This window comes from Zingiber officinale, chromosome 9B (assembly GCF_018446385.1).
Source record: "Zingiber officinale cultivar Zhangliang chromosome 9B, Zo_v1.1, whole genome shotgun sequence".
Lineage (NCBI taxonomy): Eukaryota > Viridiplantae > Streptophyta > Magnoliopsida > Zingiberales > Zingiberaceae > Zingiber > Zingiber officinale.
The window spans coordinates 8,744,249-8,763,456 of record NC_056003.1 but is presented as its reverse complement, the minus strand read 5'-3'; the positions used below and the strand labels follow the sequence as shown (position 1 = coordinate 8,763,456).

At 39.2% G+C, this 19,208-nt stretch overlaps 4 protein-coding genes across 5 annotated transcripts; all 4 read right to left on the bottom strand.

Moving 5' to 3' along the window:
- Positions 1-1,032: 1,032 nt before the first annotated feature.
- Positions 1,033-3,629, bottom strand: LOC122025780 (calnexin homolog). Its single transcript, XM_042584655.1, has 5 exons — positions 3,492-3,629; positions 3,339-3,408; positions 1,616-2,817; positions 1,407-1,523; positions 1,033-1,318 (listed from the first exon to the last, which is right to left on the bottom strand). The coding sequence occupies exons 1-5, from the start codon at positions 3,558-3,560 to the stop codon at positions 1,190-1,192; spliced, it is 1,587 nt and encodes a 528-aa protein (XP_042440589.1). The 5' UTR covers positions 3,561-3,629; the 3' UTR covers positions 1,033-1,189.
- A 541-nt stretch (positions 3,630-4,170) lies between these two features.
- Positions 4,171-10,943, bottom strand: LOC122024031 (probable protein S-acyltransferase 7). Its single transcript, XM_042582536.1, has 5 exons — positions 10,804-10,943; positions 7,289-7,471; positions 6,173-6,475; positions 4,932-5,165; positions 4,171-4,842 (listed from the first exon to the last, which is right to left on the bottom strand). The coding sequence occupies exons 1-5, from the start codon at positions 10,906-10,908 to the stop codon at positions 4,411-4,413; spliced, it is 1,257 nt and encodes a 418-aa protein (XP_042438470.1). The 5' UTR covers positions 10,909-10,943; the 3' UTR covers positions 4,171-4,410.
- Positions 10,944-11,815: 872 nt separating this feature from the next.
- LOC122024030 (pentatricopeptide repeat-containing protein At5g61800-like) lies at positions 11,816-16,195 on the bottom strand. 2 transcript variants are annotated; one of them, XM_042582534.1, is made up of 3 exons: positions 14,528-16,195; positions 12,654-12,817; positions 11,816-12,434 (listed from the first exon to the last, which is right to left on the bottom strand). In XM_042582534.1, exon 1 carries the CDS (start codon positions 16,171-16,173, stop codon positions 14,668-14,670), a length of 1,506 nt encoding a protein of 501 aa, XP_042438468.1. In that variant the 5' UTR covers positions 16,174-16,195; the 3' UTR covers positions 11,816-12,434; positions 12,654-12,817; positions 14,528-14,667. The 2 variants fall into 2 exon arrangements, with proteins under 2 accessions (XP_042438468.1, XP_042438467.1); XM_042582533.1 differs by having other exon boundaries at positions 11,816-12,817.
- A 356-nt stretch (positions 16,196-16,551) lies between these two features.
- Positions 16,552-18,919, bottom strand: LOC122025198 (nudix hydrolase 12, mitochondrial-like). Its single transcript, XM_042583968.1, has 5 exons — positions 18,495-18,919; positions 18,031-18,145; positions 17,862-17,945; positions 17,064-17,213; positions 16,552-16,973 (listed from the first exon to the last, which is right to left on the bottom strand). The coding sequence occupies exons 1-5, from the start codon at positions 18,566-18,568 to the stop codon at positions 16,797-16,799; spliced, it is 600 nt and encodes a 199-aa protein (XP_042439902.1). The 5' UTR covers positions 18,569-18,919; the 3' UTR covers positions 16,552-16,796.
- Positions 18,920-19,208: the final 289 nt, after the last annotated feature.

The window sequence follows — 19,208 nt, the reverse complement described above, 5'->3', positions numbered from 1 at the left end:
AATCATGCACCACTAGCTTCAGTGAATTTTACCATCTAGATTCAGAAGGGAACAAATCGAACGACAACAGCTTATGGCTCGTTGGAAGAGGAAACATTAGTTAGGTTCTATAGGGGAGGATGGAAATAGCTTTTTCATTCCGATCGTAGCTTCTCTCTTGATCATAAATCTAACACATTGTACCAAATTTTGAGATTCCCAGCAGTCCTTTGCAAATCATGGTTGAAAACTTGTTGTATTAATATTAGAAAGAAGATTAACATGAGACTTCTAGTTTAAGAAAAACACTAAGATTATGAACTGAAACCCAAGAAAGATGAGGAAAAGGGGAAAAAAAAAAATCAAAAGAGGCAAAAACAAAGGGCATAGATATATACGTTGCCTACTTCAAGAGCAGCATCAACTTGTTTATGTTGCATGCATTAGAATTAATCGAGATTCGTGATCCAAGCAAATACAAGAACAAATCAAAGAAAGAATGTGATGAAGCTTCATAAAAAAGACGAACAAACAAATGAACCATTGTCGTCTTCACCTTCGAGAGAAGAAAATCGGATAAGTAAGAATTCAAATTGCATTTTTTTTACGGGAAGAAGAAACAATGTTAGGAGTAAGAATATTAGACCATAAGCATGTAGATATTTGACCATCATTTTAATGAATATAAAATTTTAACTTAAAATTTAATATCATGCTAAATTAAATAAAAATAGAAAGTTATATTAAATTTAAGAAAAATCTTAAAGGTGGACTTGACTTGATCAAAAAAATCAAATTGAATTCATTGTGTTTTTTTTCATGCTCTAGCCGTAAACATTGAATTCTTACTGTACTATAATTGAAATCATATTTGACATATATATATATATATATATATATATATATATATATATATATATATATATATATATACATAAATTTTAAAATAATTTGACACAATCTCCACTCAAGGAAAACTATAATAAAAGAATTAAAGAATCTCATAAGAGTTATTACAAAGTGCATGACCTTCCAAAATTTAGAACAATGAGAAGCAAAACACTTATTTAACGAGAAAAAAAAATGGTGAAACAAAGCGCTTGAAGGAATAATTTCTTCCTCACTCCTCAGTGGTCATAAAATTTAAAGGAATACATCTACGACTTAAAACAAAATTAGCATGTCTATTGAAAAGGAAAATAGACATGCACTATGTCTCCCTCCTAGACTTCCTTTGGCGCGGGCCTGATTCATTTTCTTTATCCTTTTCATCTTTGGGTTCACTGCGTCCTCCACCGTCAGTTTTGTCTACTTTGGCATTTTTGGATGCAGCGCTTACCTGATTAAAAGTTCACAAGGTTCAATTGGAGTTAAATTGCAGAGAATGTAGACATGGTCAATTATTTAAATGAAAGCCAAAAACTCACCTTGGGCTTCTTTGCTCCAAAAATAGACCTGAATAAAACACTAACAGATACAAACGCTACGGCTAAAAGGATTCCTACTGTGATGTGTGCTTGCTTCTCTGCCTTCTCAATGATCTCCTGAACAAGCAGCCAAAATTCAGTACAGGCTTTTAAAAGCAATGAAAGAAGAAGAAACCTACACAAAGAAAAGAGAAGAAGATGCTGCTTACAATTATTTTAATCTTGTAAGCCTCCAAGAAAGGAATGTCTGCTATCTTGTAAAGAACAGCAAATACTTGCTTCTGAAATCTTAAGGTCGTAGCCTTAAACCCAGAGGCAGCTTCCTCAGCTTTCAATTTTTCTTTCTCAACGTCATACTTAGGCTTCCAAGTTTTGATCCTATATTCCTCAGCAACCTTCTCATCACTAGCTATCAAAATATTGTCAAATATAATACCATCTTGCATGGTCCAAATCTCAATACCGATAGCAGCAATTGGCTCAAAATTTGGTTTGTCGAGCTCAAAGAATTCAGGGTTATTGATATCTCGGGGCTTCCAGGTACCCTTGTAGTTTTGGTTATCAATTAAAGGGGCATGCCATTTACCCTTGTATGCTGGGTTACTCTTCATGGGCCTCTTCCACTCTCCACAGCCAGGAACTTCGTAACACTTTGGGTTGTCCATTTTTGGTGGCTCCCATACTCCATCCTCTTCATCATCCCAATCCTCTGGTTTTACGGATCCAGGATCATCAATCTCTTCAGGCTCATCATCCAACCATCCGCCGGGCTTGACTGCTGTCTCATCTTCGATCTCCATTGGCGCATCTTCATCCCAATCCTGTGGCTTTACTGCATGAGGGTCAGGAATCTTGCTCCTCTCATCCCAATCCTCAGGTTTTTTATCATCAGGGTCAGGTATTATCTTGGGAGGAAAAAATGCTGGTTCAAAATCATCTGTCAATAAGAAATTTGCACTCTTCTTTTCTTCCCCATCGATGAAAATCTTAAGCTCATTGTCAGGTCGCAAAATAGCAGTGTAGACATGAGAGAGTTTATCAGAGGGGGCAGCGGGAGGGTATTTCAAATGATGTTCAACAAACTTGCCAGTTTTGGGGTTTCCATGTTGAAAGATAAAATGCACTTTGTTTGTTGACCCACATTTATCAGGTCCAAACATGATAGTATAAGGAGACTGGTTGTCAAAACCCTTTGGTGTCCATCCAGGGGCTTGAGGACGGAGATATTTGAGATATGCCCCTCCGCATTCAAGTCCATTCTGTAGTCGAACCTCAAATTGCAAAACTGTAGTTCCATCGTTGAGATTGGTAGGTTGATCAAGTTCCTTAGCTATTGCATACTTTTTAGCTTTTTCACTCACAAGAAGGCCATAGTCCTGATGGCCATTACTCTTTGAATGTTGCCATAAGCCTAATCAACACAAACAAAATACAAAATCTACAACTAAGAAAGTGTTGAGTGCCTACCATTGTAACGGAAGCAAAAAATTGGGAAAAATATGAGGAAGCAAAGAAGTTAAGCAGGATGCATGCAGTTGAGAAAGAATACTTTTGAGAACAATTCAATAGATGACCAAACAATCAATATTTATAGTTATATGGAAAAAAAAACATTTTTCCCGGAATTCATGAAACTAATGAACCAGGAGATGGAGAATCGAAAAATAAAAAACACTGTAAAATAATGCAAAGAATAGTGAAATTTTTAACCAAAAACCTCATTTTCGAGCTTTTACTGGTTCATTCACTCGTTCTAATCAAAGATATCAAGAAACAAATGCCCAAATCATGCCTCGATCACAAAGCAAAACAGGTTTTTGCACAGGAAAACATAAAGCATAGCAACCGATTGGAAACTTTGAAACCTTAGCGATTTACCAATAAACATCACAGATACACATTCGAACGACGATCTGATGATAAATTAGGTACCTCCATAGTCCCCCTTCCTTGAGACGATCCACCGACCATCAAAAGGTTCATCAAACGACTCGTAGAACAGCTGAATCAGAAGCCATAAACAATTAGTTAAGGCTAAAAAAAAGCATATTTAGCAGATTAGGGTTATAAATACAACGAGCCTACCACATCCGACGCCCAAATCTGTAGAAAACAAGACGCGATCGGCAAGAAGAGGAGGAAGGAGTTGGCCATCTTGCGCTTAGCCGAAGGAGCGGATCGCAGGAACTCTAACAAACCGTTAAGAAGAGGGAGAGTGGGGAGCGGAGGGATGCGGGTTGGACAATGAGAGCGCGGAAGTAGGGTGGAGAAACTGACGGCCCAGATGAACGGGTGGAAAGTGGTCCTACATTCGTCTCTCCACGTGGCAATGGCGTGGCCCCAAGTGAAAGTCAAACTCTAAACAATATGAATTGATTTTCATATTTGCCATTAGAATTAAAATAAAATTAGCACAAAATTTGAAAGTTAATTTGTAAATAGTTTATAAGACAATTTTTTAATCAAAATTACTTTTTAGAAAAAATGAATATCTCTTCGATCGTGTCGAGAAAGAAGTTCAAAGTAGTTAAAAATTTAATTTTTAGATAATAAGCTACACTAACAAAGTAGTTGATTGACAAAGTATTAGTATATAAACCTACAGTTAACAAAGAAAGAAGAAAGAGAAAGAAATCTACAAACAAGTTGAATCCTTTGAAAGATCATTTTTATCGAAGCAACTTAAGGTGCATATTAATACCGCAGACAAGCCATAAAATTTCCCAAGGGGAGCAATGAATTACCAACACAATGAACGCAAACATTTACAAACATCTCCAAATCTCAACTACATGTATACAAGTCAAATATTATGGCACATCTCCTTATACAAATTTGTTCAAAATGTAAAATAAAAAAAAATGGGGGAGAGAGAGAGAGAGAGAGAGAGAGGCATCTGCTTTTCAGTTTTAATGACACAAAAGTTCTTTTTACTGCCTTGTTAACCTACAAGGGGATACACCAGTTAGCGGAATTAGCAACTACCATCCTGATCCCAACATTTTCAATGAATATTTCCTCTGTGTCCATAGGTATTTTCCATTCTAAATTCAGCCTCCAGTGCCTCTATGTCATTTGTTATCTCCCAGTGGTCTTTGTCATCTGTCCAGCTTGGGTGTGGCGGTTGGAGATCACATCTTGCTGATGCTCCACACTCAAACTGGCTTTGTATGTCTTCAAGTTCCTCTGCGACCACAGTATGTCTTTTTGCACCAACCTCGAGATCATAGCTTGTCTTTGGTACATCTGGACTGATGGCTCGCCCCATAGAATGCGATGAGGCGAATCTAGTCGAATCCTCTTTCACCTTTGCTCTGAAATTATTCATGGACTTGGGAACTTCAGATAAGAGAACCTCCTTGACATTTTGGAAGCACCCACGGTTATATGGATTCATTTTGCTGTCGTATCGATATCTAAAATTCTCATAGGTTGTCTACAGAAAAGACAGAAAAGATATCATGCTGCAAAACTGGAGCATGCAAAACGATATAGTAACATATGGCTTCAGCGGGAGGTACAAACCTGATTGGTGCAGATTAAGTAAATATGGAAGGATGTCAAACCGCCAACAAACCAAGCTGCTATAAATGTGTAAATGATGAGAATTCCAGAAACAGGTGATTTTGCAACAGCTGCCCAAAGATTGCATTCGTGCACATCCATAATCTTTTTAAGATTAACCCAACAGAAGGCAAAGACATACAGGCAGAGAAGGGTCGTCGAGGACACAAACATAAAGAACAAACGGTAGTTCCTCTGCTAGAACAAAAGTAAGAATAAGTGGCAAAGATGGAAGAAATGGTCTGTATTTCTTAATCAATTCTTTCTTTCTTAACTTTGAAAAATTAGATTATAAGGTAATCAAGAATCATAGTTATAAGCAAAAGGTATGAAGCTTGGGCATAAGATATGCAGAAATTTCTGAAGGAACCTTCTTATAATATACTTTCAACTCCCAACCATGGTTATTTAAATTGTCAAACTTGAAGAAGAAAACTACTACGGCTCAGAGAAATGCAATCAGTCAGTAACAATTAAACAAAATGGATATGCAGAAGCTAAATTCTAAGGACAGAACAGGGTATGGACTTCACAATAAGATCTTATGTGCCATTAGACTTGGATCAAAACTAATATCAAGAATGGGGCTCCATGTCATTGTCAACCTGGTAGCTGTAGACCATGAAGACTGTCCCAATACGAACCATAAGAGGGCTTACCCTAAGGCCCAAACTCTGAATAGTGGTAATTCAAATACTAAATTGAGATGTTGTCATATCTAGGTTATACAAAATAACTACAGAGTTCTTTTTCTTAGCATCCAGTATAAATTCGTAATTGTAGATACCTACTGCATCCACTATCTATATTCTTCATCCTATTATAAAGGGCAGTCCGGTGCACTAAGCTTCCTCCAATGCGGCGCCCCGGATAAGGGTCAGACCATATTGAGTTTATTGTACACAGTCTTACCTTATATTGCAAGAGGTTGTTTCCACAACTCAAACCCGTGATCACAAGGTCACAACAACAACTTGACCATTGTGGCAAAGCTCCCCCCCTTCATGTCTTAAAAAATATGGACTTAGATGAATATATATATGAATTAGATACGTCAACATTACAAGGTCATAGCTAAGGAATAATAAACTTTCATGCTTGTATACGAATATCTAGTTTACAAGAGCTTACTCGTAACTTGGAAAAAAAAGCAAAAGAAGGGGCAATAAATAAAGATGACAAATTTAGGAAAACAATCTTACTCTTCCAATACACTGCCCAACCCAGGGACAATGATGATCAAAGCGCTCCACACAATTGTTGCAGATTGAGCAGTGAGAGCAACGAGGGGGGCGATAAAGCATGCATGTGTTGCAATACTTGACCTTCACAAAAGTGCCATTTACAAATACATCTTTAGTTTGCGGTAAAGCTGGAGCACCATGGCTTCCGGACCACTCTGTAGATGTACCAGGTGAGACAATATCTGTTGGTTCAGGTGGATTGGCATTACGTGGAACAATTCCTGGATCTCTGCCAGAGGTAAGAAGGAGAAGAGTAATATTCTGCATGTACCAAAAAGCAAACAATTTCAGACAATCTTCCATGAGAATAATTACAAAGGCGGATGATCTAGCACACATAAAAGATAAATCAATTTTCTTATATGGATTTTTCCTTCTAAACATGTTGACACTTATTGTTAATAAGCACAGGTCACTGCTTTCATAATATTGATTGACCAAGCAGTTGAAGCTTCTATCTTCAACAGACTGAAGCAGACTGCAACTGTGATATGTAGTAATCAAGATATACATGGATTAATTTACTTAGCAATGATACTGGCTAAAGAACTAGTAGTATTCTAGAAACAAAGAAATTCATTTCCAGAAGAAAAGTACAACCTTTATAGTGTCATGTAGTCAATACACAGTGTTTAACTAGGCTCTTGAATTATTGATTCTACAGTGGAGTCCTGCCTTCCTCCTTGGTTGGTCCATGTTCTATGAAATTTAACAATAACTTAATATTGTTACAATATTGGAATGACCATCTTTTCATTAAATCCCTCCCGTTAACCAGGTGATTAGGAGTATAAAGCTTGTGAGACTTCTGAGTTGGCATCATCCAAACATAATCAATCTCCCGACACTTAAGAAATTCCGAATTCATAGTTATTTTGCGTAGCTTTTATGATTGAATTATGAAATTATGAATCTCCAAACTCTGTAAACTTTACCACAATAAGCCAGATTCCACTGCATAGTTACTTTCAGGATTTTGCAACCAATAGTTCACTCAATATGTTAACATGCATATGATTGTATGGAGTTACTGAAAGTATATAATTATGAAATTTAACGTGACATGGGACTTACATAAGCAGCAAACATAATAGCAATAGCTATAATAAGATTCCCAAACTGATGCTGGAACTCATGGACCAGCTTCTGAGAGACGAATATAGCAAAGAGGATAACAGGAACTGCAATAAGATTTATTGTGAGCACCAGAGACCTTGCATCTGGACCAAATATAAGCCTCCCTCCCCAAAAAAACTTCTGTATAATGTAAGAAAGCTAATATCTCTTAGAACATCAAGAGTTGGGAGATTAACTAATGAAACCAAATTTGATAGTCCAAACATAATAAGAGTGTATTAAATATTGCAGAATTTGCATATTGAAGAGAATGCTATTTTCTAATGAAAAGTAGACCTAGGCATAAAATCAAAAGAATAGATATAGGCATAAAATCAAAAGAAAGTTTTGCACGTGCTATTGGAACACACCATCTAATTCTAGGCAACCAATGTGGATTATCATATATTTAATTAGAAAAATACAGATACAACTATGATATGCAAGAGGATGAAATATTAAAATTGAAATATCAATTTTGTGGACTTGATCCAATTTGTACCAATAAATGCAGATAAAGAAACAAGGAAAAGTAGGAAAGAAAATGTAAATAAGTTATTTTGTTTCTGGTATGTTACCCCAAGGATAAAGCAGGTGATGCCCTTACTATCTATCGTAGATCCTTTAGACTTTGAGAAGTGAAAAAGAAAGATTTCAAGGAGTAGACTAATCTGAATGCAATTTGTAGAGAAGACTCATAAATGCTGTTGGTGTTCAAGTAGGCAGTGCAGTTTCTTCTTTAAAAGAGGTAGGCACGGTGACAAACAAAACAAAAGGACACAATCTTTATATTCAAACATCTAAAAATTTAAAAAAAAAAGAGAGAGTGTGTGTTGAATGAATAAAAAATAATAATTTTTGGCCACGCACACCGTCTCGTGATCATGCTGCAGTTTGTGAAGAGAGGACAGGAATTTTGAGGAGGGTATTAATGTCTTTTATTCAAATATAGTTATCCATCCTTCAAATTATCATTCCATTCCAACTGAACTACGCAAATGACTTAAGGGATGTATAATTTGTTGGTGTAGTTGGCACCAATGATTAAACTTGAGTTTTGATGAATGACAAATAAGTTAAAATTAGAAGTGTTGTGTTGTGTGATCTAACTTTCTACCAAGTGTGCAAGACTTGATTGGTCTGACACTAGACTGAAATTTAGCTAGGTCTGGAGCACCTAATAGCTGATGTAGAAGTCTAGATAGGTCAAGGAGTGACCCGATATCTGGCGAAAAAGTCCAGTTGAGCCCTCGAGATCTGATAGCTGGCTGAAGTCTAGTTGGGTCTGCGGACCTAACAACTAACGAAAATACCTGGTGGACCATGAGGGAGTCAAACGATTCTGCGTGATAAGTAAGGTAAATCACTGAAGGAGAGCGTTCGTGAGGACGAGTTCCAATTTGGGACTTTAGGCGTAGGTCCGATTTAGGTCCATTTTGGAAACCCAAATTGAGACCCTAACTAGATCCTGGCCTTAAATAGACAAGATCTAATTAATACTATTATTTTATTATTGTGCTAACTTCGTTTCACAAGGTATACTTTGTTTTATTGGACTAACATATTTACAGGACGAAAGGAGCAAATTCAGTCTTGGGTGAACAATACCCAAGGCGCCTCCTGTGTGAGTGGAGGCGCCTCATAGGCCTGCTGGAAGACTCCGCGCAGGAGGGTGTGGAGGCCCAACGCATTTGAAGGCGCCTTGAGTTGGGCGATGGAAGATACCTTGGAGAGCCTTGAAGGTGCCTTCGATCGGATAAGATAGAAGGTTTCGTCAACGATAAGAAGCTGAACTTGTAGGGCTGAACTTTGGGGTTGAAGGCGCCTCTAGTGCTATGGAAGGCACCTCCAATGCTCAATAAAAGAGAGCTTCAGCCAGCCTTTAATATACAACTTCTACACACAAGCATTTGAGATTCTGGTTGATCCGACTTCGTCCTCCTGCTCTGCTATGACGCTGCTGCGCCTGACTACTGCTGAGGAGCCGTCCAACACCAAGCTCGATCTGACTATCTTCGAAAGTGTTATGTAACGAAAGTTTGTTTTTGTACTTAATTACTGCTTAAAGGAAAGTGTAAGTTGTTATATTTATCCTCGTTTTTATTGTACTCGATTTCTTCTTCCGGCGGTTCCGGAAGAGGTCATTAGTGGATTACCCGTCGATAGATCCACGAGACCTGGGTCTTGGAGTAGGAGTTGCCGAATGTTCAGAACCAAGTAACCGACCGAGTTATTGTGCACTTGTTTTTTGGGTTTCTGTTTTATTTCCGCTACGTACTCGTTTTCAAAATAAAAAAAAGGTTAAGTTTTTAAAACCACGTGATTCAACCCTCCCCCTCCCCTCTATCACATGCGCTTCAATCCCACATAATTCCATCTATGCATCCATCCCAACAAAGAAATTCCCAACTATCCACTGATCCACTCATTCATCCGTTCATCAATTCATTCATCCTTCCAAGTTCCAACAGGATAGGCCCTGATTCTCATTGAATCATTATGGGCAAATTAAAATCATTATCAAATAATTTGTTATTGTAAATCTTCGACACTGAAGAAAGATAACTCAGTGTTCCTCTTTAGGGAGTAAAGTTCTGTCCTATGCATATTGTGGCATACTCTTTATAGATTTTTTTTTTCCTAACATAATTCAATAACAAGAACTGTTCCTCAACGTCTTGTTGATCTTCATCAAACATATTGACTGTTCTGGTTATTATTTGACCAATAGCAACTAGACCTTGGTAAATGCAAACCTTGTCATCTCAAGGATCCTTAACCACTGTATAGTTACATAATTAATTCAGAGTGGCTGAGGTTTCAGCTTATCCTGAGAATTCAGATTGAATATTATCCTCTAACAAATATGTTAAAACATATTGCTACAAACAAGAACAATAGAAGTGGTTGAACAAGAGTGGAAAATCACTATAGTCAACTAAGACAAAGACTGGCAGTGATGGATCATAAGGTAGCATTTGCTTGTGAGGGGAAAAACAAAAACTGGGTGGGCCTTAGAGAAATTGAGACAATAAACAACGTAGTAGACAATATTTGACTGTTTGCTATAAATCAAAGGAATTGCATGCGTGTAGTATCATCAAGAGAATTTCTTTAAAACCTATTAACTTTGCTACAGATTTTTGTAATGCATCTAATAGACTCTGTCCTGAGGAAGCTATGACTTCTTATGTCACATCCACCCACCAGGTTTGAAACTAAGCAACAAAGGTAGCAGCTCTAAGCGATTTACCTCGAGGCATGAGGCAGTATTTATGGTATTCAAAGGTTCTGTGTAAAAAAGGTTCACTAGATATGAAACTGACATACAAAAAGACACTCAATAATGCACAAACTAAAGGTCTAAAGGAGCCGTCTAATATGCACAAATGGGACTTGATGTTAGTGCCACAACTTCTAGGTTAGATCAGAAGAAATTTCATATGCTAAGAAAGAACTCCAAAATTTCTTACATTGCTTCCTTGCCACACTTGATACACCCTCTTTGATGGACCGCTTGTCTCAATGATTCTTCGATTAGAGTCAGATACATGCCTTGGAAGTGTCTTTCCATACATCTTACCCTGCACCCTTCCAGATCCTCAGGCACTATGATAGCCGACACTTCAATACAACATTCTGCATTGCGATTTGCACAATATTGGATCCTTACAGCAGATTACGAAGCCAAGCTTCAGTTCCCAGCAACTTGTAGAATCAACTATGCAAGAACAACTTGCAGAATCAACTACGCAAGAACAAAAAGAGCGTATTTTTCTTCAAACCGAATGGAAGAAATCACAAATTTAAAAATAAGCTAATAAAAAGCATACCAGATTCCCTGACGAAAAGGAATGGTGGATCAATTGCAAAATGTGAAAAACTCAACTAGCAATCAATGAGCCTTAAATGATCGCTGTTAAATCCCCCCAAAATGGCTCTCAATAGTACCCAAGGGACAAATGTCAGGCAACGAATATCCTTTAGGAAAAATTATTGAAAACGTTAGCTAAGATAAATCTCCAACAAATTTGGCAAAAACCGTAATTTGAAGAAGCACGAAAGAATGAGCGGGCTAGCAACATTACATCAAGGAAAGGAGAATGAGCGAGTGAGAAACCCTAAGCGTTCTCCTCCCCAAAATATTCTCAGACGACGTGCCAGGCCACCTCGGTTGAGCTGGCTCGACGGCCGCCGAGGGGGGGAAGGAGTCGTCGGAGGAGACGGGGATCGGCAAACCGTCCGGGCGATTAGCCGATCCTGCGTCTTCTCCAGCGATCTGTGTCGCGATCTGGAGCTCTTACGAGGGACGACAGAGAGGAGAGAGATGGTGAGAATATTACGCAGCTAATAATAAGAGCGAAACGGCGCCAAATAGTAGTCGAAGGTATACGGAGGAGAACAAAGAACAAGTCCAATTTTACAGAAAGGCCCCAATTTGTTTAGTTCCGTGACATTTATATCATTCAAATTGTATACGGCCGCATAATTCTTACATATAGCTCCTTTATGTCTGTCGTCCTACTAAATTTCGCTCCTTCCAGCTATAAATCTCGAATTATGTTTTGTAAGAGATTTTATCAAAATGGCTCTCAAAATTTAACTATTTTCAAGAAGATCGTTAAAATTATAATATCATATCGCATGACAGTCGATTAATTTAGGGCATTGGACACAGTCGATGGCAGCAAAATTGCTTACTGTGACAGTGTTGCTTGCTCGCCCAATAAATAATCAACAAGTTTAAACTTCAAAGTTGCTTACTTTTTCTTTATTTTATTTTGCTTTAAGATCGTCGATCCAAAGGGAAGCGGAGCAGCGGTGCACGCGCGCCAACTCGCTTCTTTTGCTTTAGCCTTTTAAAAGCTCATCGTCCGGGGGCTTCTTCCCTTCTTTTTCGGCTCGTCCTCTCCCTGTTCCACGCGCCTTTTGAGAGAAGATAGCTGTCGATGAGCACCCGACGAAGAACTGCTCGAAAGTAAAACTGAATGATGGATTCGCATCAATCCGCGAGATGGTCTTTACAATTCAAAAGAGAATTGTTTAATCTATCAAGTCCACGTTGTGGCATCATCGGTTCTACTACGTTGCTGCTGTGCATGAGCTGTTCAGATGCGGAAAAAGGACAACAACGAGTAGTGTGTCGAATTAAGAATCCCAAAATATTCCTGACCATATTTGTTAATAAAGTACGCATACTTGCTCAGTAACATAATATTTAGAGCTTACTCTTTAATAGCACTGCTGCTTATTTAATGCATAAAACTGCATCACCATGGTAAAAGAAATTTTTTGATGAAGATGCTTGTTATGAAGGGCTTACTTGTTCGCGACGACCAACTGTATTGCTTACTAAGCTTACTGTCGTCTGTCAACTTGTGGTGTGTTACTATAATAGAAGGCACCCATAGAATTATAGAAAACTTGCCAAACTCTTCCCTAAAACTTCAACAGATACACTCATCCCATAATATGCTGCTGGTTGCTCTGTGCACAGTTTGAAGAAAACATTAAGAACAAGAAATAACACCAGCCAGAGTTATGGAAAACAAATCGTTTCTACAGTAAACCCAATCATCATGCTTCTCAGAATCTCTACAAGTAAATCATTCAATTTATATCTCCTTTATAATATTATTTATTTTAGACATAACTACTTATGTTTTTATTTTTTAAACTCTATCCAAACGGTCTTATACCAATAGAGATATTTTCATTCCATTTAAACTTATGATCTTTTATATATCTTTCTAATATAGGACTTTTAATCCTCTCCTCAAATAAAGGATCTACATTATTCTCATGGTCTGAGCCTTCTCACAAGTATCTAGTTACTCTTAACCCGCTCCAGGTCTCCACGTAAGCATTCGATCACCCTGATTTATTTTGGACCTTCTCGCAAATATATGATCATCCAGTCATTTTTGACTTGCTCTGGGCCTCCCCAGAAGCATCCGATCACTCTTGACTTGGTCTGGACTTCCTTTAACTTCGTTCAAAGTTACCCCATATGACATCTGATCTAGACCATGACCTTGATACCATTTGTTGAGACCGAAAAGAATTCACATATCTTCATAATGATATGATATTGCTCACTTTATACCTAAACTCTCATGATTTTATTTTTAGACTCTACCCAAAAGATCTTATACCAATAGAGATATCTTCATCCTTTTTAAACTCATGATTTTTTTTTTATGTCTTTAGTGGGACTTTCATCGTATTCCTAACTGTTTCGTTAAGAGGAAAAAGACATTTGGATTTGAGATTCTTTACGGACTCAGATTGTTTGGCAAACTTGATTGAGTTCTTAGCTTATATAGAAGGCCTGCATAAGCAAGCCCATTTGGCTACATCTGAATCATTCTATGCGTGTTATTCTGACCCCAAATATCACGATAAACAAAAAAGATACAGCTAAAAAGTTACCTCAATTAATTGAAATGATGACTTATTAGCCTGGTAAAAGTTAAAAATCCAAATCCACATGTTCGACTTTGGACATCAAAATCTCTAATAGAATCAACAGTCTCCATGGGCTAAGAATATATCCACAATCATTTACCATATATCTCTGTAAAACTTTTGGAAACAAAATCAGCCGTGAATCTGCCTAGTGGGACAAGTTGGCAGTAAGTGAGAAGAGAGCCAGACAGCACTACACTGTTATGTACGTGTGCAGTCATAAATAAGACGTGATAACTGAGAATCAACTACTTTAACTTCAAATAAAGCAATTGCATGATCTAAGTTGGATTTTTGTGTTCATAATACCTTAATTTATGTCTTGTGCCCAACCGCAGCTATATAATGGAATTTGGAGCTTCCTAGCATTAAGAAGTGCAAACTATTCAGAACAAATTTTCCATTAAGCTTTTTCCATGTCTGTGGGATCTAAAAGTATTGAAGAGTTTTTCTCAGGGATTCCAACTACATTCATCATACTCATTATTATCCAATAGGAAATCTAGGTCTTTCCTAGTGATCATCTAGCAAATATGATTTTTAATGAACAAATACTATGAAAGGGGGGATCCTATGTTCACTCTCATACCATAGCGATCTAGAATAACGATTAAAGTATATGGAGATCTTATAAGGCAAAGAATACAGTAAACAGGAAGTTGCTAGATAAATAGTTAGGTAGTAAGCAATGAGGGAGCAACATAATTTCCAAAAAATGTTTTTTTTTACCTGTGTATTGTCAGCATGCAATAAATTAACTTGACTACCCACCAAGTTATATAACCATAAGTCATAACTTGTTCTCTCTAGTCTCAACAATTATCTAGCCAGCCGGCTCAAATATAACTCCATGGCTGGACATCATTCACCTATATTGAACTACAAGCAACATTCATTTTCACTCCCTTTTCACTCATCAACTTCCTAATCCTCCCGACATCCTCCCATCTCCTATTATTAGCATATATGTCAGCCATAATCGAGAATATCCCACTGTTATCTGGATCCAATTCCAGTAGATGTTTTGCTGCAATCTCCGCAATCTCTATATTCCCATGTATCCGACAACCTGCCAGGACACCTCCCCAAACATATGCATCGGCCTTCATTGGCATCCCTTCGATCATTTTCATGGCTTCCTTGATCAACCCAGCTCGACCAAGTAAATCTGTCATAGAACCATAATGCTTGAGCTCACGCTCAACACCATAGCCACTCTCCATCTCACTGAAGAAACTCCGGGCCATTTCAACAAGTCCTGCATGGCTACAAGCCACCAATACGCCTAAGCAGGTCACTCCATCCGGCTGAACACCAACATCACTCATCCTATTGAAGTACTCGAGCGACTTCTTACCATCACCATGCATAGCTAGACCGACAATAATAGCATTCCATGTGAACAAATTTTTCCACGGTGTTGACTCAAAAATCTCTAAAGCAACACCAACGCAACCACACTTTGCATACATGTCGACCAGGGCCGTGGAAAGGTAGACATTAAGTTTAGCCCTGTTGTTTTTGATGTACTCGTGGATGGCTTCTCCTATATCCAACTTTCCTAACTGAGCACAGCAAGACAATACAGAGACCAAAGCAACATCATCAGGCTTCTCTCCTATCTCAAGCATCCGGTCAAAGAGCATGACTGCAGCCTCGAATTCACCCATCCGCGTGTATCCAGCCAAAAGTGTACCCCACGAGACTACATCCCTTTCGGGCATTCCGTCGAACAGGTTGCGCGCGTGCTCAATTTGGCCGGCCTTCACATATCCATCCATCAAAATATTATAGGAAACGACATCACGAAGCGAGGGGCACTCGTCGAAGATAGTCCTTGCTTCGGTTATCGAGTAGCAAGAAGAATAGGTGCTGATCAAAGTGTTACGGACGTAGAGGTCGTCGGCGAAGCCGAATACGATCGCTTGGCAATGGAAGGCGCGGGCGAGGGCAGGGTGGCGGAGGCGGGTGCATGCCTTGAGGGCGAAGGGAAAGGTGTGGAAGTCGGGGGGCACCGCGGAGCGGCGCATGCAGGCGAAGAGGAGGAGAGCGGAGAGAGGGGAGGAGAGAAGGGTGTGGACACGCATGAGGAGGTTGTAGGGGAAGGCGGATGGGAAGGGGATGGCGTGGAAGAGGGAGAGGGCGTATCCGGCAGAGGCGGTTGCTGCGGCAGGGAGGGAGGCACGGTGGTTGATGGCGGTGGGGAGGAGGAGGGTGAGCGTGTAGATGAGCTTGGCGAGGATGGGGGAGGGATACAGAGAGGTAAGGCCGTGGACGGTGGCATGGGCATGGATGGCCTTGAGGTGGCGGAGGCTCTTGCAGCGGCGATGGAGGAGATGGAAGAGCTGACGGTGGGAGAACTCCCGCGATGGCATAGGCGAAGCTCTGAGGAAGACTCAGGCCAATATTATTTATTTATTTATTAACTCTATAAACGCTGTATCAAATTATTTTTTTTTAACGAATATTATTATCTAATAATTTAATTAAAATAATCTAATAAATAATATTTATATTATTTTCATTTTAAATACATTATTACAGATAGTTTAAAAAGAGTATAATCATCTTAATTCTTAATATGATTTATTTTCTCCATTAGAATTTGATGATGAAATGTATATGTGCTGAGGCTTTCAAAAGGCTCGTTTTAGCCCTTGTTTGCTGGCTCATTCATAACCCCATTGAGGAGTCTAACAATGACGTCCATTTGAGTTGTGAAATTTTCATAGAACAAATTAAAAAGAGACCCATAGACAAAACAGCACAATACAGCCATTCCACTAATCCAACTTCTGCTATGACAACTGGTTCAGGCAAAGCCACAAACACATCTACCAGTAATCCAATTGCATGTTAGCATTATCAGCAATGGAGCAAGCACTTGAACAAGTCACATTGCAGCAATAAGAACCATGTCTCAACTTAATCACCACTCGGAGTTCAGAGATCGCATATTGAAGAACTTCTGACTCATATCGAGGGTAGCAAGTAAGCATCAGCACAAGGCAATGGCTTGCTCAGCGGCAGTAGACTTCACGAAGCAGAATTTTGTTGGCTCGTATAACCCGCGAACAGACAGCATTGTATTGCTATAGAGCTGTTTCACAAACAAGTCAAGGGCTTCGCGCATCCAATCGTATCGACAGAGTTTAAATGCATCCGCTACGGTCACCTGTTTAAAGACCAATGGTTTCAGAATCGAGTTAACTTGTGTATTGTTGCTGCTGATTGCCTATTACCAAAGTGTACAGAAGGCACTCACCCACTTCCTGCCATGTACTTCTTGTTCAGGCCAGCAGTCGAGTTCTTCGGTTACCTTCATAGCAAACATGTAACCTTTACAACCTCCTTCCTGGCTGCAACTGACCTGACTGCTCTTGCTCCTAAATACCCATTGACCAAGCTCGATTTCCTGAACATAAGTGATACAATCCATTACTTTCTTGTCAAACTATGAATCTGGATGCTTTAAGAGTTTAGTGCAAAGTTGGAGCTACCTACAAATTATTCAATTTAGTGAGAATGCCTAATTGGCAATGTTCAACGACGATACTAGAACAAATTACCAAAAGAAATTACTTCTTTTTTGTCATACATGGCGTGTAAGTGACTCTGTGTTAGGTTCTTAGAAGATTATCTTCAGACAGGTAATATGTGGGGGCTGACTCTACAGAAGCATCTCTAGGAGCAGGTCACATGTGAGATGCAGCTGGAATCAGGCAAGCAAGAGACATATCATGTGAAAGTTAGGTGTACAAGAGCAAAGTTGAGTGCTATCACAATCCTTCTGACGTAAACTAGAGAAAAGCATGAAAACGACCACAATGTTACGAGTGGATCTAGTTTAACTGGCGCTAGCTACCTACAATCACTTGATTTCTATCTGCATAAATCAGTATAGGACCACTTCCTGTGAAACAAAAGAATTGAAAGAAGAATTCGAGGATATCTTGATGGACAAGAACACAGTAAAAAAGCTCGCAAACCCATCAGTTCGGATACTAAAAAATTTGGAATTCCTTTGTTTGCTTATATTCATTTAATCAACATAAATACTCACATGCAGTATTCCCCGAACTCCTGCTTCCTCCAAAGCTTCTCGGCGTGCCGCTTCACATGCAGTCTCATCTTTCTCCCACCCACCCTATACCGGCGTTTCAATCGGTTCAGTAACCATTAGTTACTAGCCCAGCCACACTTTAGACCTCAAGTTAACAGGCAGCGCTTACCTTTGGGAACACAAAATCATGTCGACCAGGTGAACTGATCATGAGAACTTGCAGTTTGTCAATCACATCATCAGATTGATGGTCTGGTTCCTCAGTTATCTTGTAGGGAATGCATCTGAAAAACAACATATGAGAACAGATAAGAAGAAAAACTATACACGATTTGGTTTAGCCATAGTTATGTTAATTTTAGCTTTTTGGCAACACTACAAAGGGGGATGGGATTGTACATCCTGCTCCAAAAAATTGCTACATCATATGGACAACCTACCAAACACTAAGCAGTCACAAGGTCCACTCATGGCGGAACTACAGACAACAAATCTAATAGAATATTGCTACATAATCTCACAGAGAAATAAAGAAAGACTTAGCATTCTGAAATTATTCCTAAATATCACAAGGTTGAAATTCCCTATCAAGAACAAGAAACCTTCGGTTTAAGAGAAAAGAAATCAATATACCCAGCAACAAGCCGGAGATGGTCCTCGTAACGCTGCAAGTCGCGACCTTTCCGAGCCACCAGAGGCGACGCCATGATTCAGAAACTGAAAGCTTCCGACTTTGAGGAGGAGAAGTCGAGATAAGAAAAGGCGAGAGATATTGACGAGTTCTGTCCCACCAGGGTCTAGAAACTGGTTTTGGACGAAGAGGAAACCGCCTTGCAAGACCTAGGCAGAAAGCATTACTTCCATTCCCAGTTCTGGAGGTCGATTTTTATAACTCCCTCAATCAATCTTCTTTCCAGAGCATTCGAGATAAATCCAAGAAAGAAGAAAAGGACACAGCTTGAAACGGAAAGCAAACCCTGGGGAGTGGGGGAGAAGGGGAATTTCCACTACTTGGAGCTGCTATTGCTGCCGGTCTCGTCGCTTGATGCTGCCCCGCGCCTTATTTAATGCCGCTGGGGTCAAGTGAACGGCCCAAGATCAACTTTTTTTTTTGGGAATTAAAAACTCGGGACTTTTTAAAAGCTCTAGCACAAGCCAACACCGACGGTTGCTAAAGACCGGAAGCGGCGTCAGAATCCAAGTTGGGGGGCTGCGGGGAGGAGGAGGAGAAAAACACAGGCGCGACGGGATTCAAAATCAGAGGAGCCGCAATCCGCCGAAAGATGAAGACAAGCTCGTTGACTTCTGGGAAAAACTTCTAGTACCACCCGTTGAATTCAGTTTTTA

Excerpts from the sequence above, each read along its gene's own strand:
- LOC122024031 (XM_042582536.1), bottom strand. The coding sequence starts at position 10,908 with ATGTATGGAAAGACACTTCCAAGGCATGTATCTGACTCTAATCGAAGA. Across the intron at positions 5,166-6,172 it reads TTGGGCAGTGTATTGGAAGA|AGGAACTACCGTTTGTTCTT; the intron begins GTAAGATTGTTT and ends TTGTTCTAGCAG. Across the intron at positions 4,843-4,931 it reads ACTTAATCTGCACCAATCAG|ACAACCTATGAGAATTTTAG; the intron begins GTTTGTACCTCC and ends TCTTTTCTGTAG.
- LOC122025780 (XM_042584655.1), bottom strand. The coding sequence starts at position 3,560 with ATGGCCAACTCCTTCCTCCTCTTCTTGCCGATCGCGTCTTGTTTTCTA. Across the intron at positions 2,818-3,338 it reads AAGGAAGGGGGACTATGGAG|GCTTATGGCAACATTCAAAG; the intron begins GTACCTAATTTA and ends TGTGTTGATTAG. Across the intron at positions 1,524-1,615 it reads CTTACAAGATTAAAATAATT|GAGATCATTGAGAAGGCAGA; the intron begins GTAAGCAGCATC and ends CTGCTTGTTCAG.
- LOC122025198 (XM_042583968.1), bottom strand. The coding sequence starts at position 18,568 with ATGGCGTCGCCTCTGGTGGCTCGGAAAGGTCGCGACTTGCAGCGTTAC. Across the intron at positions 17,946-18,030 it reads ATGATTTTGTGTTCCCAAAG|GGTGGGTGGGAGAAAGATGA; the intron begins GTAAGCGCTGCC and ends ACGCCGGTATAG. Across the intron at positions 16,974-17,063 it reads AAGTACATGGCAGGAAGTGG|GTGACCGTAGCGGATGCATT; the intron begins GTGAGTGCCTTC and ends GTCTTTAAACAG.
- LOC122024030 (XM_042582533.1), bottom strand. The coding sequence starts at position 16,173 with ATGCCATCGCGGGAGTTCTCCCACCGTCAGCTCTTCCATCTCCTCCAT.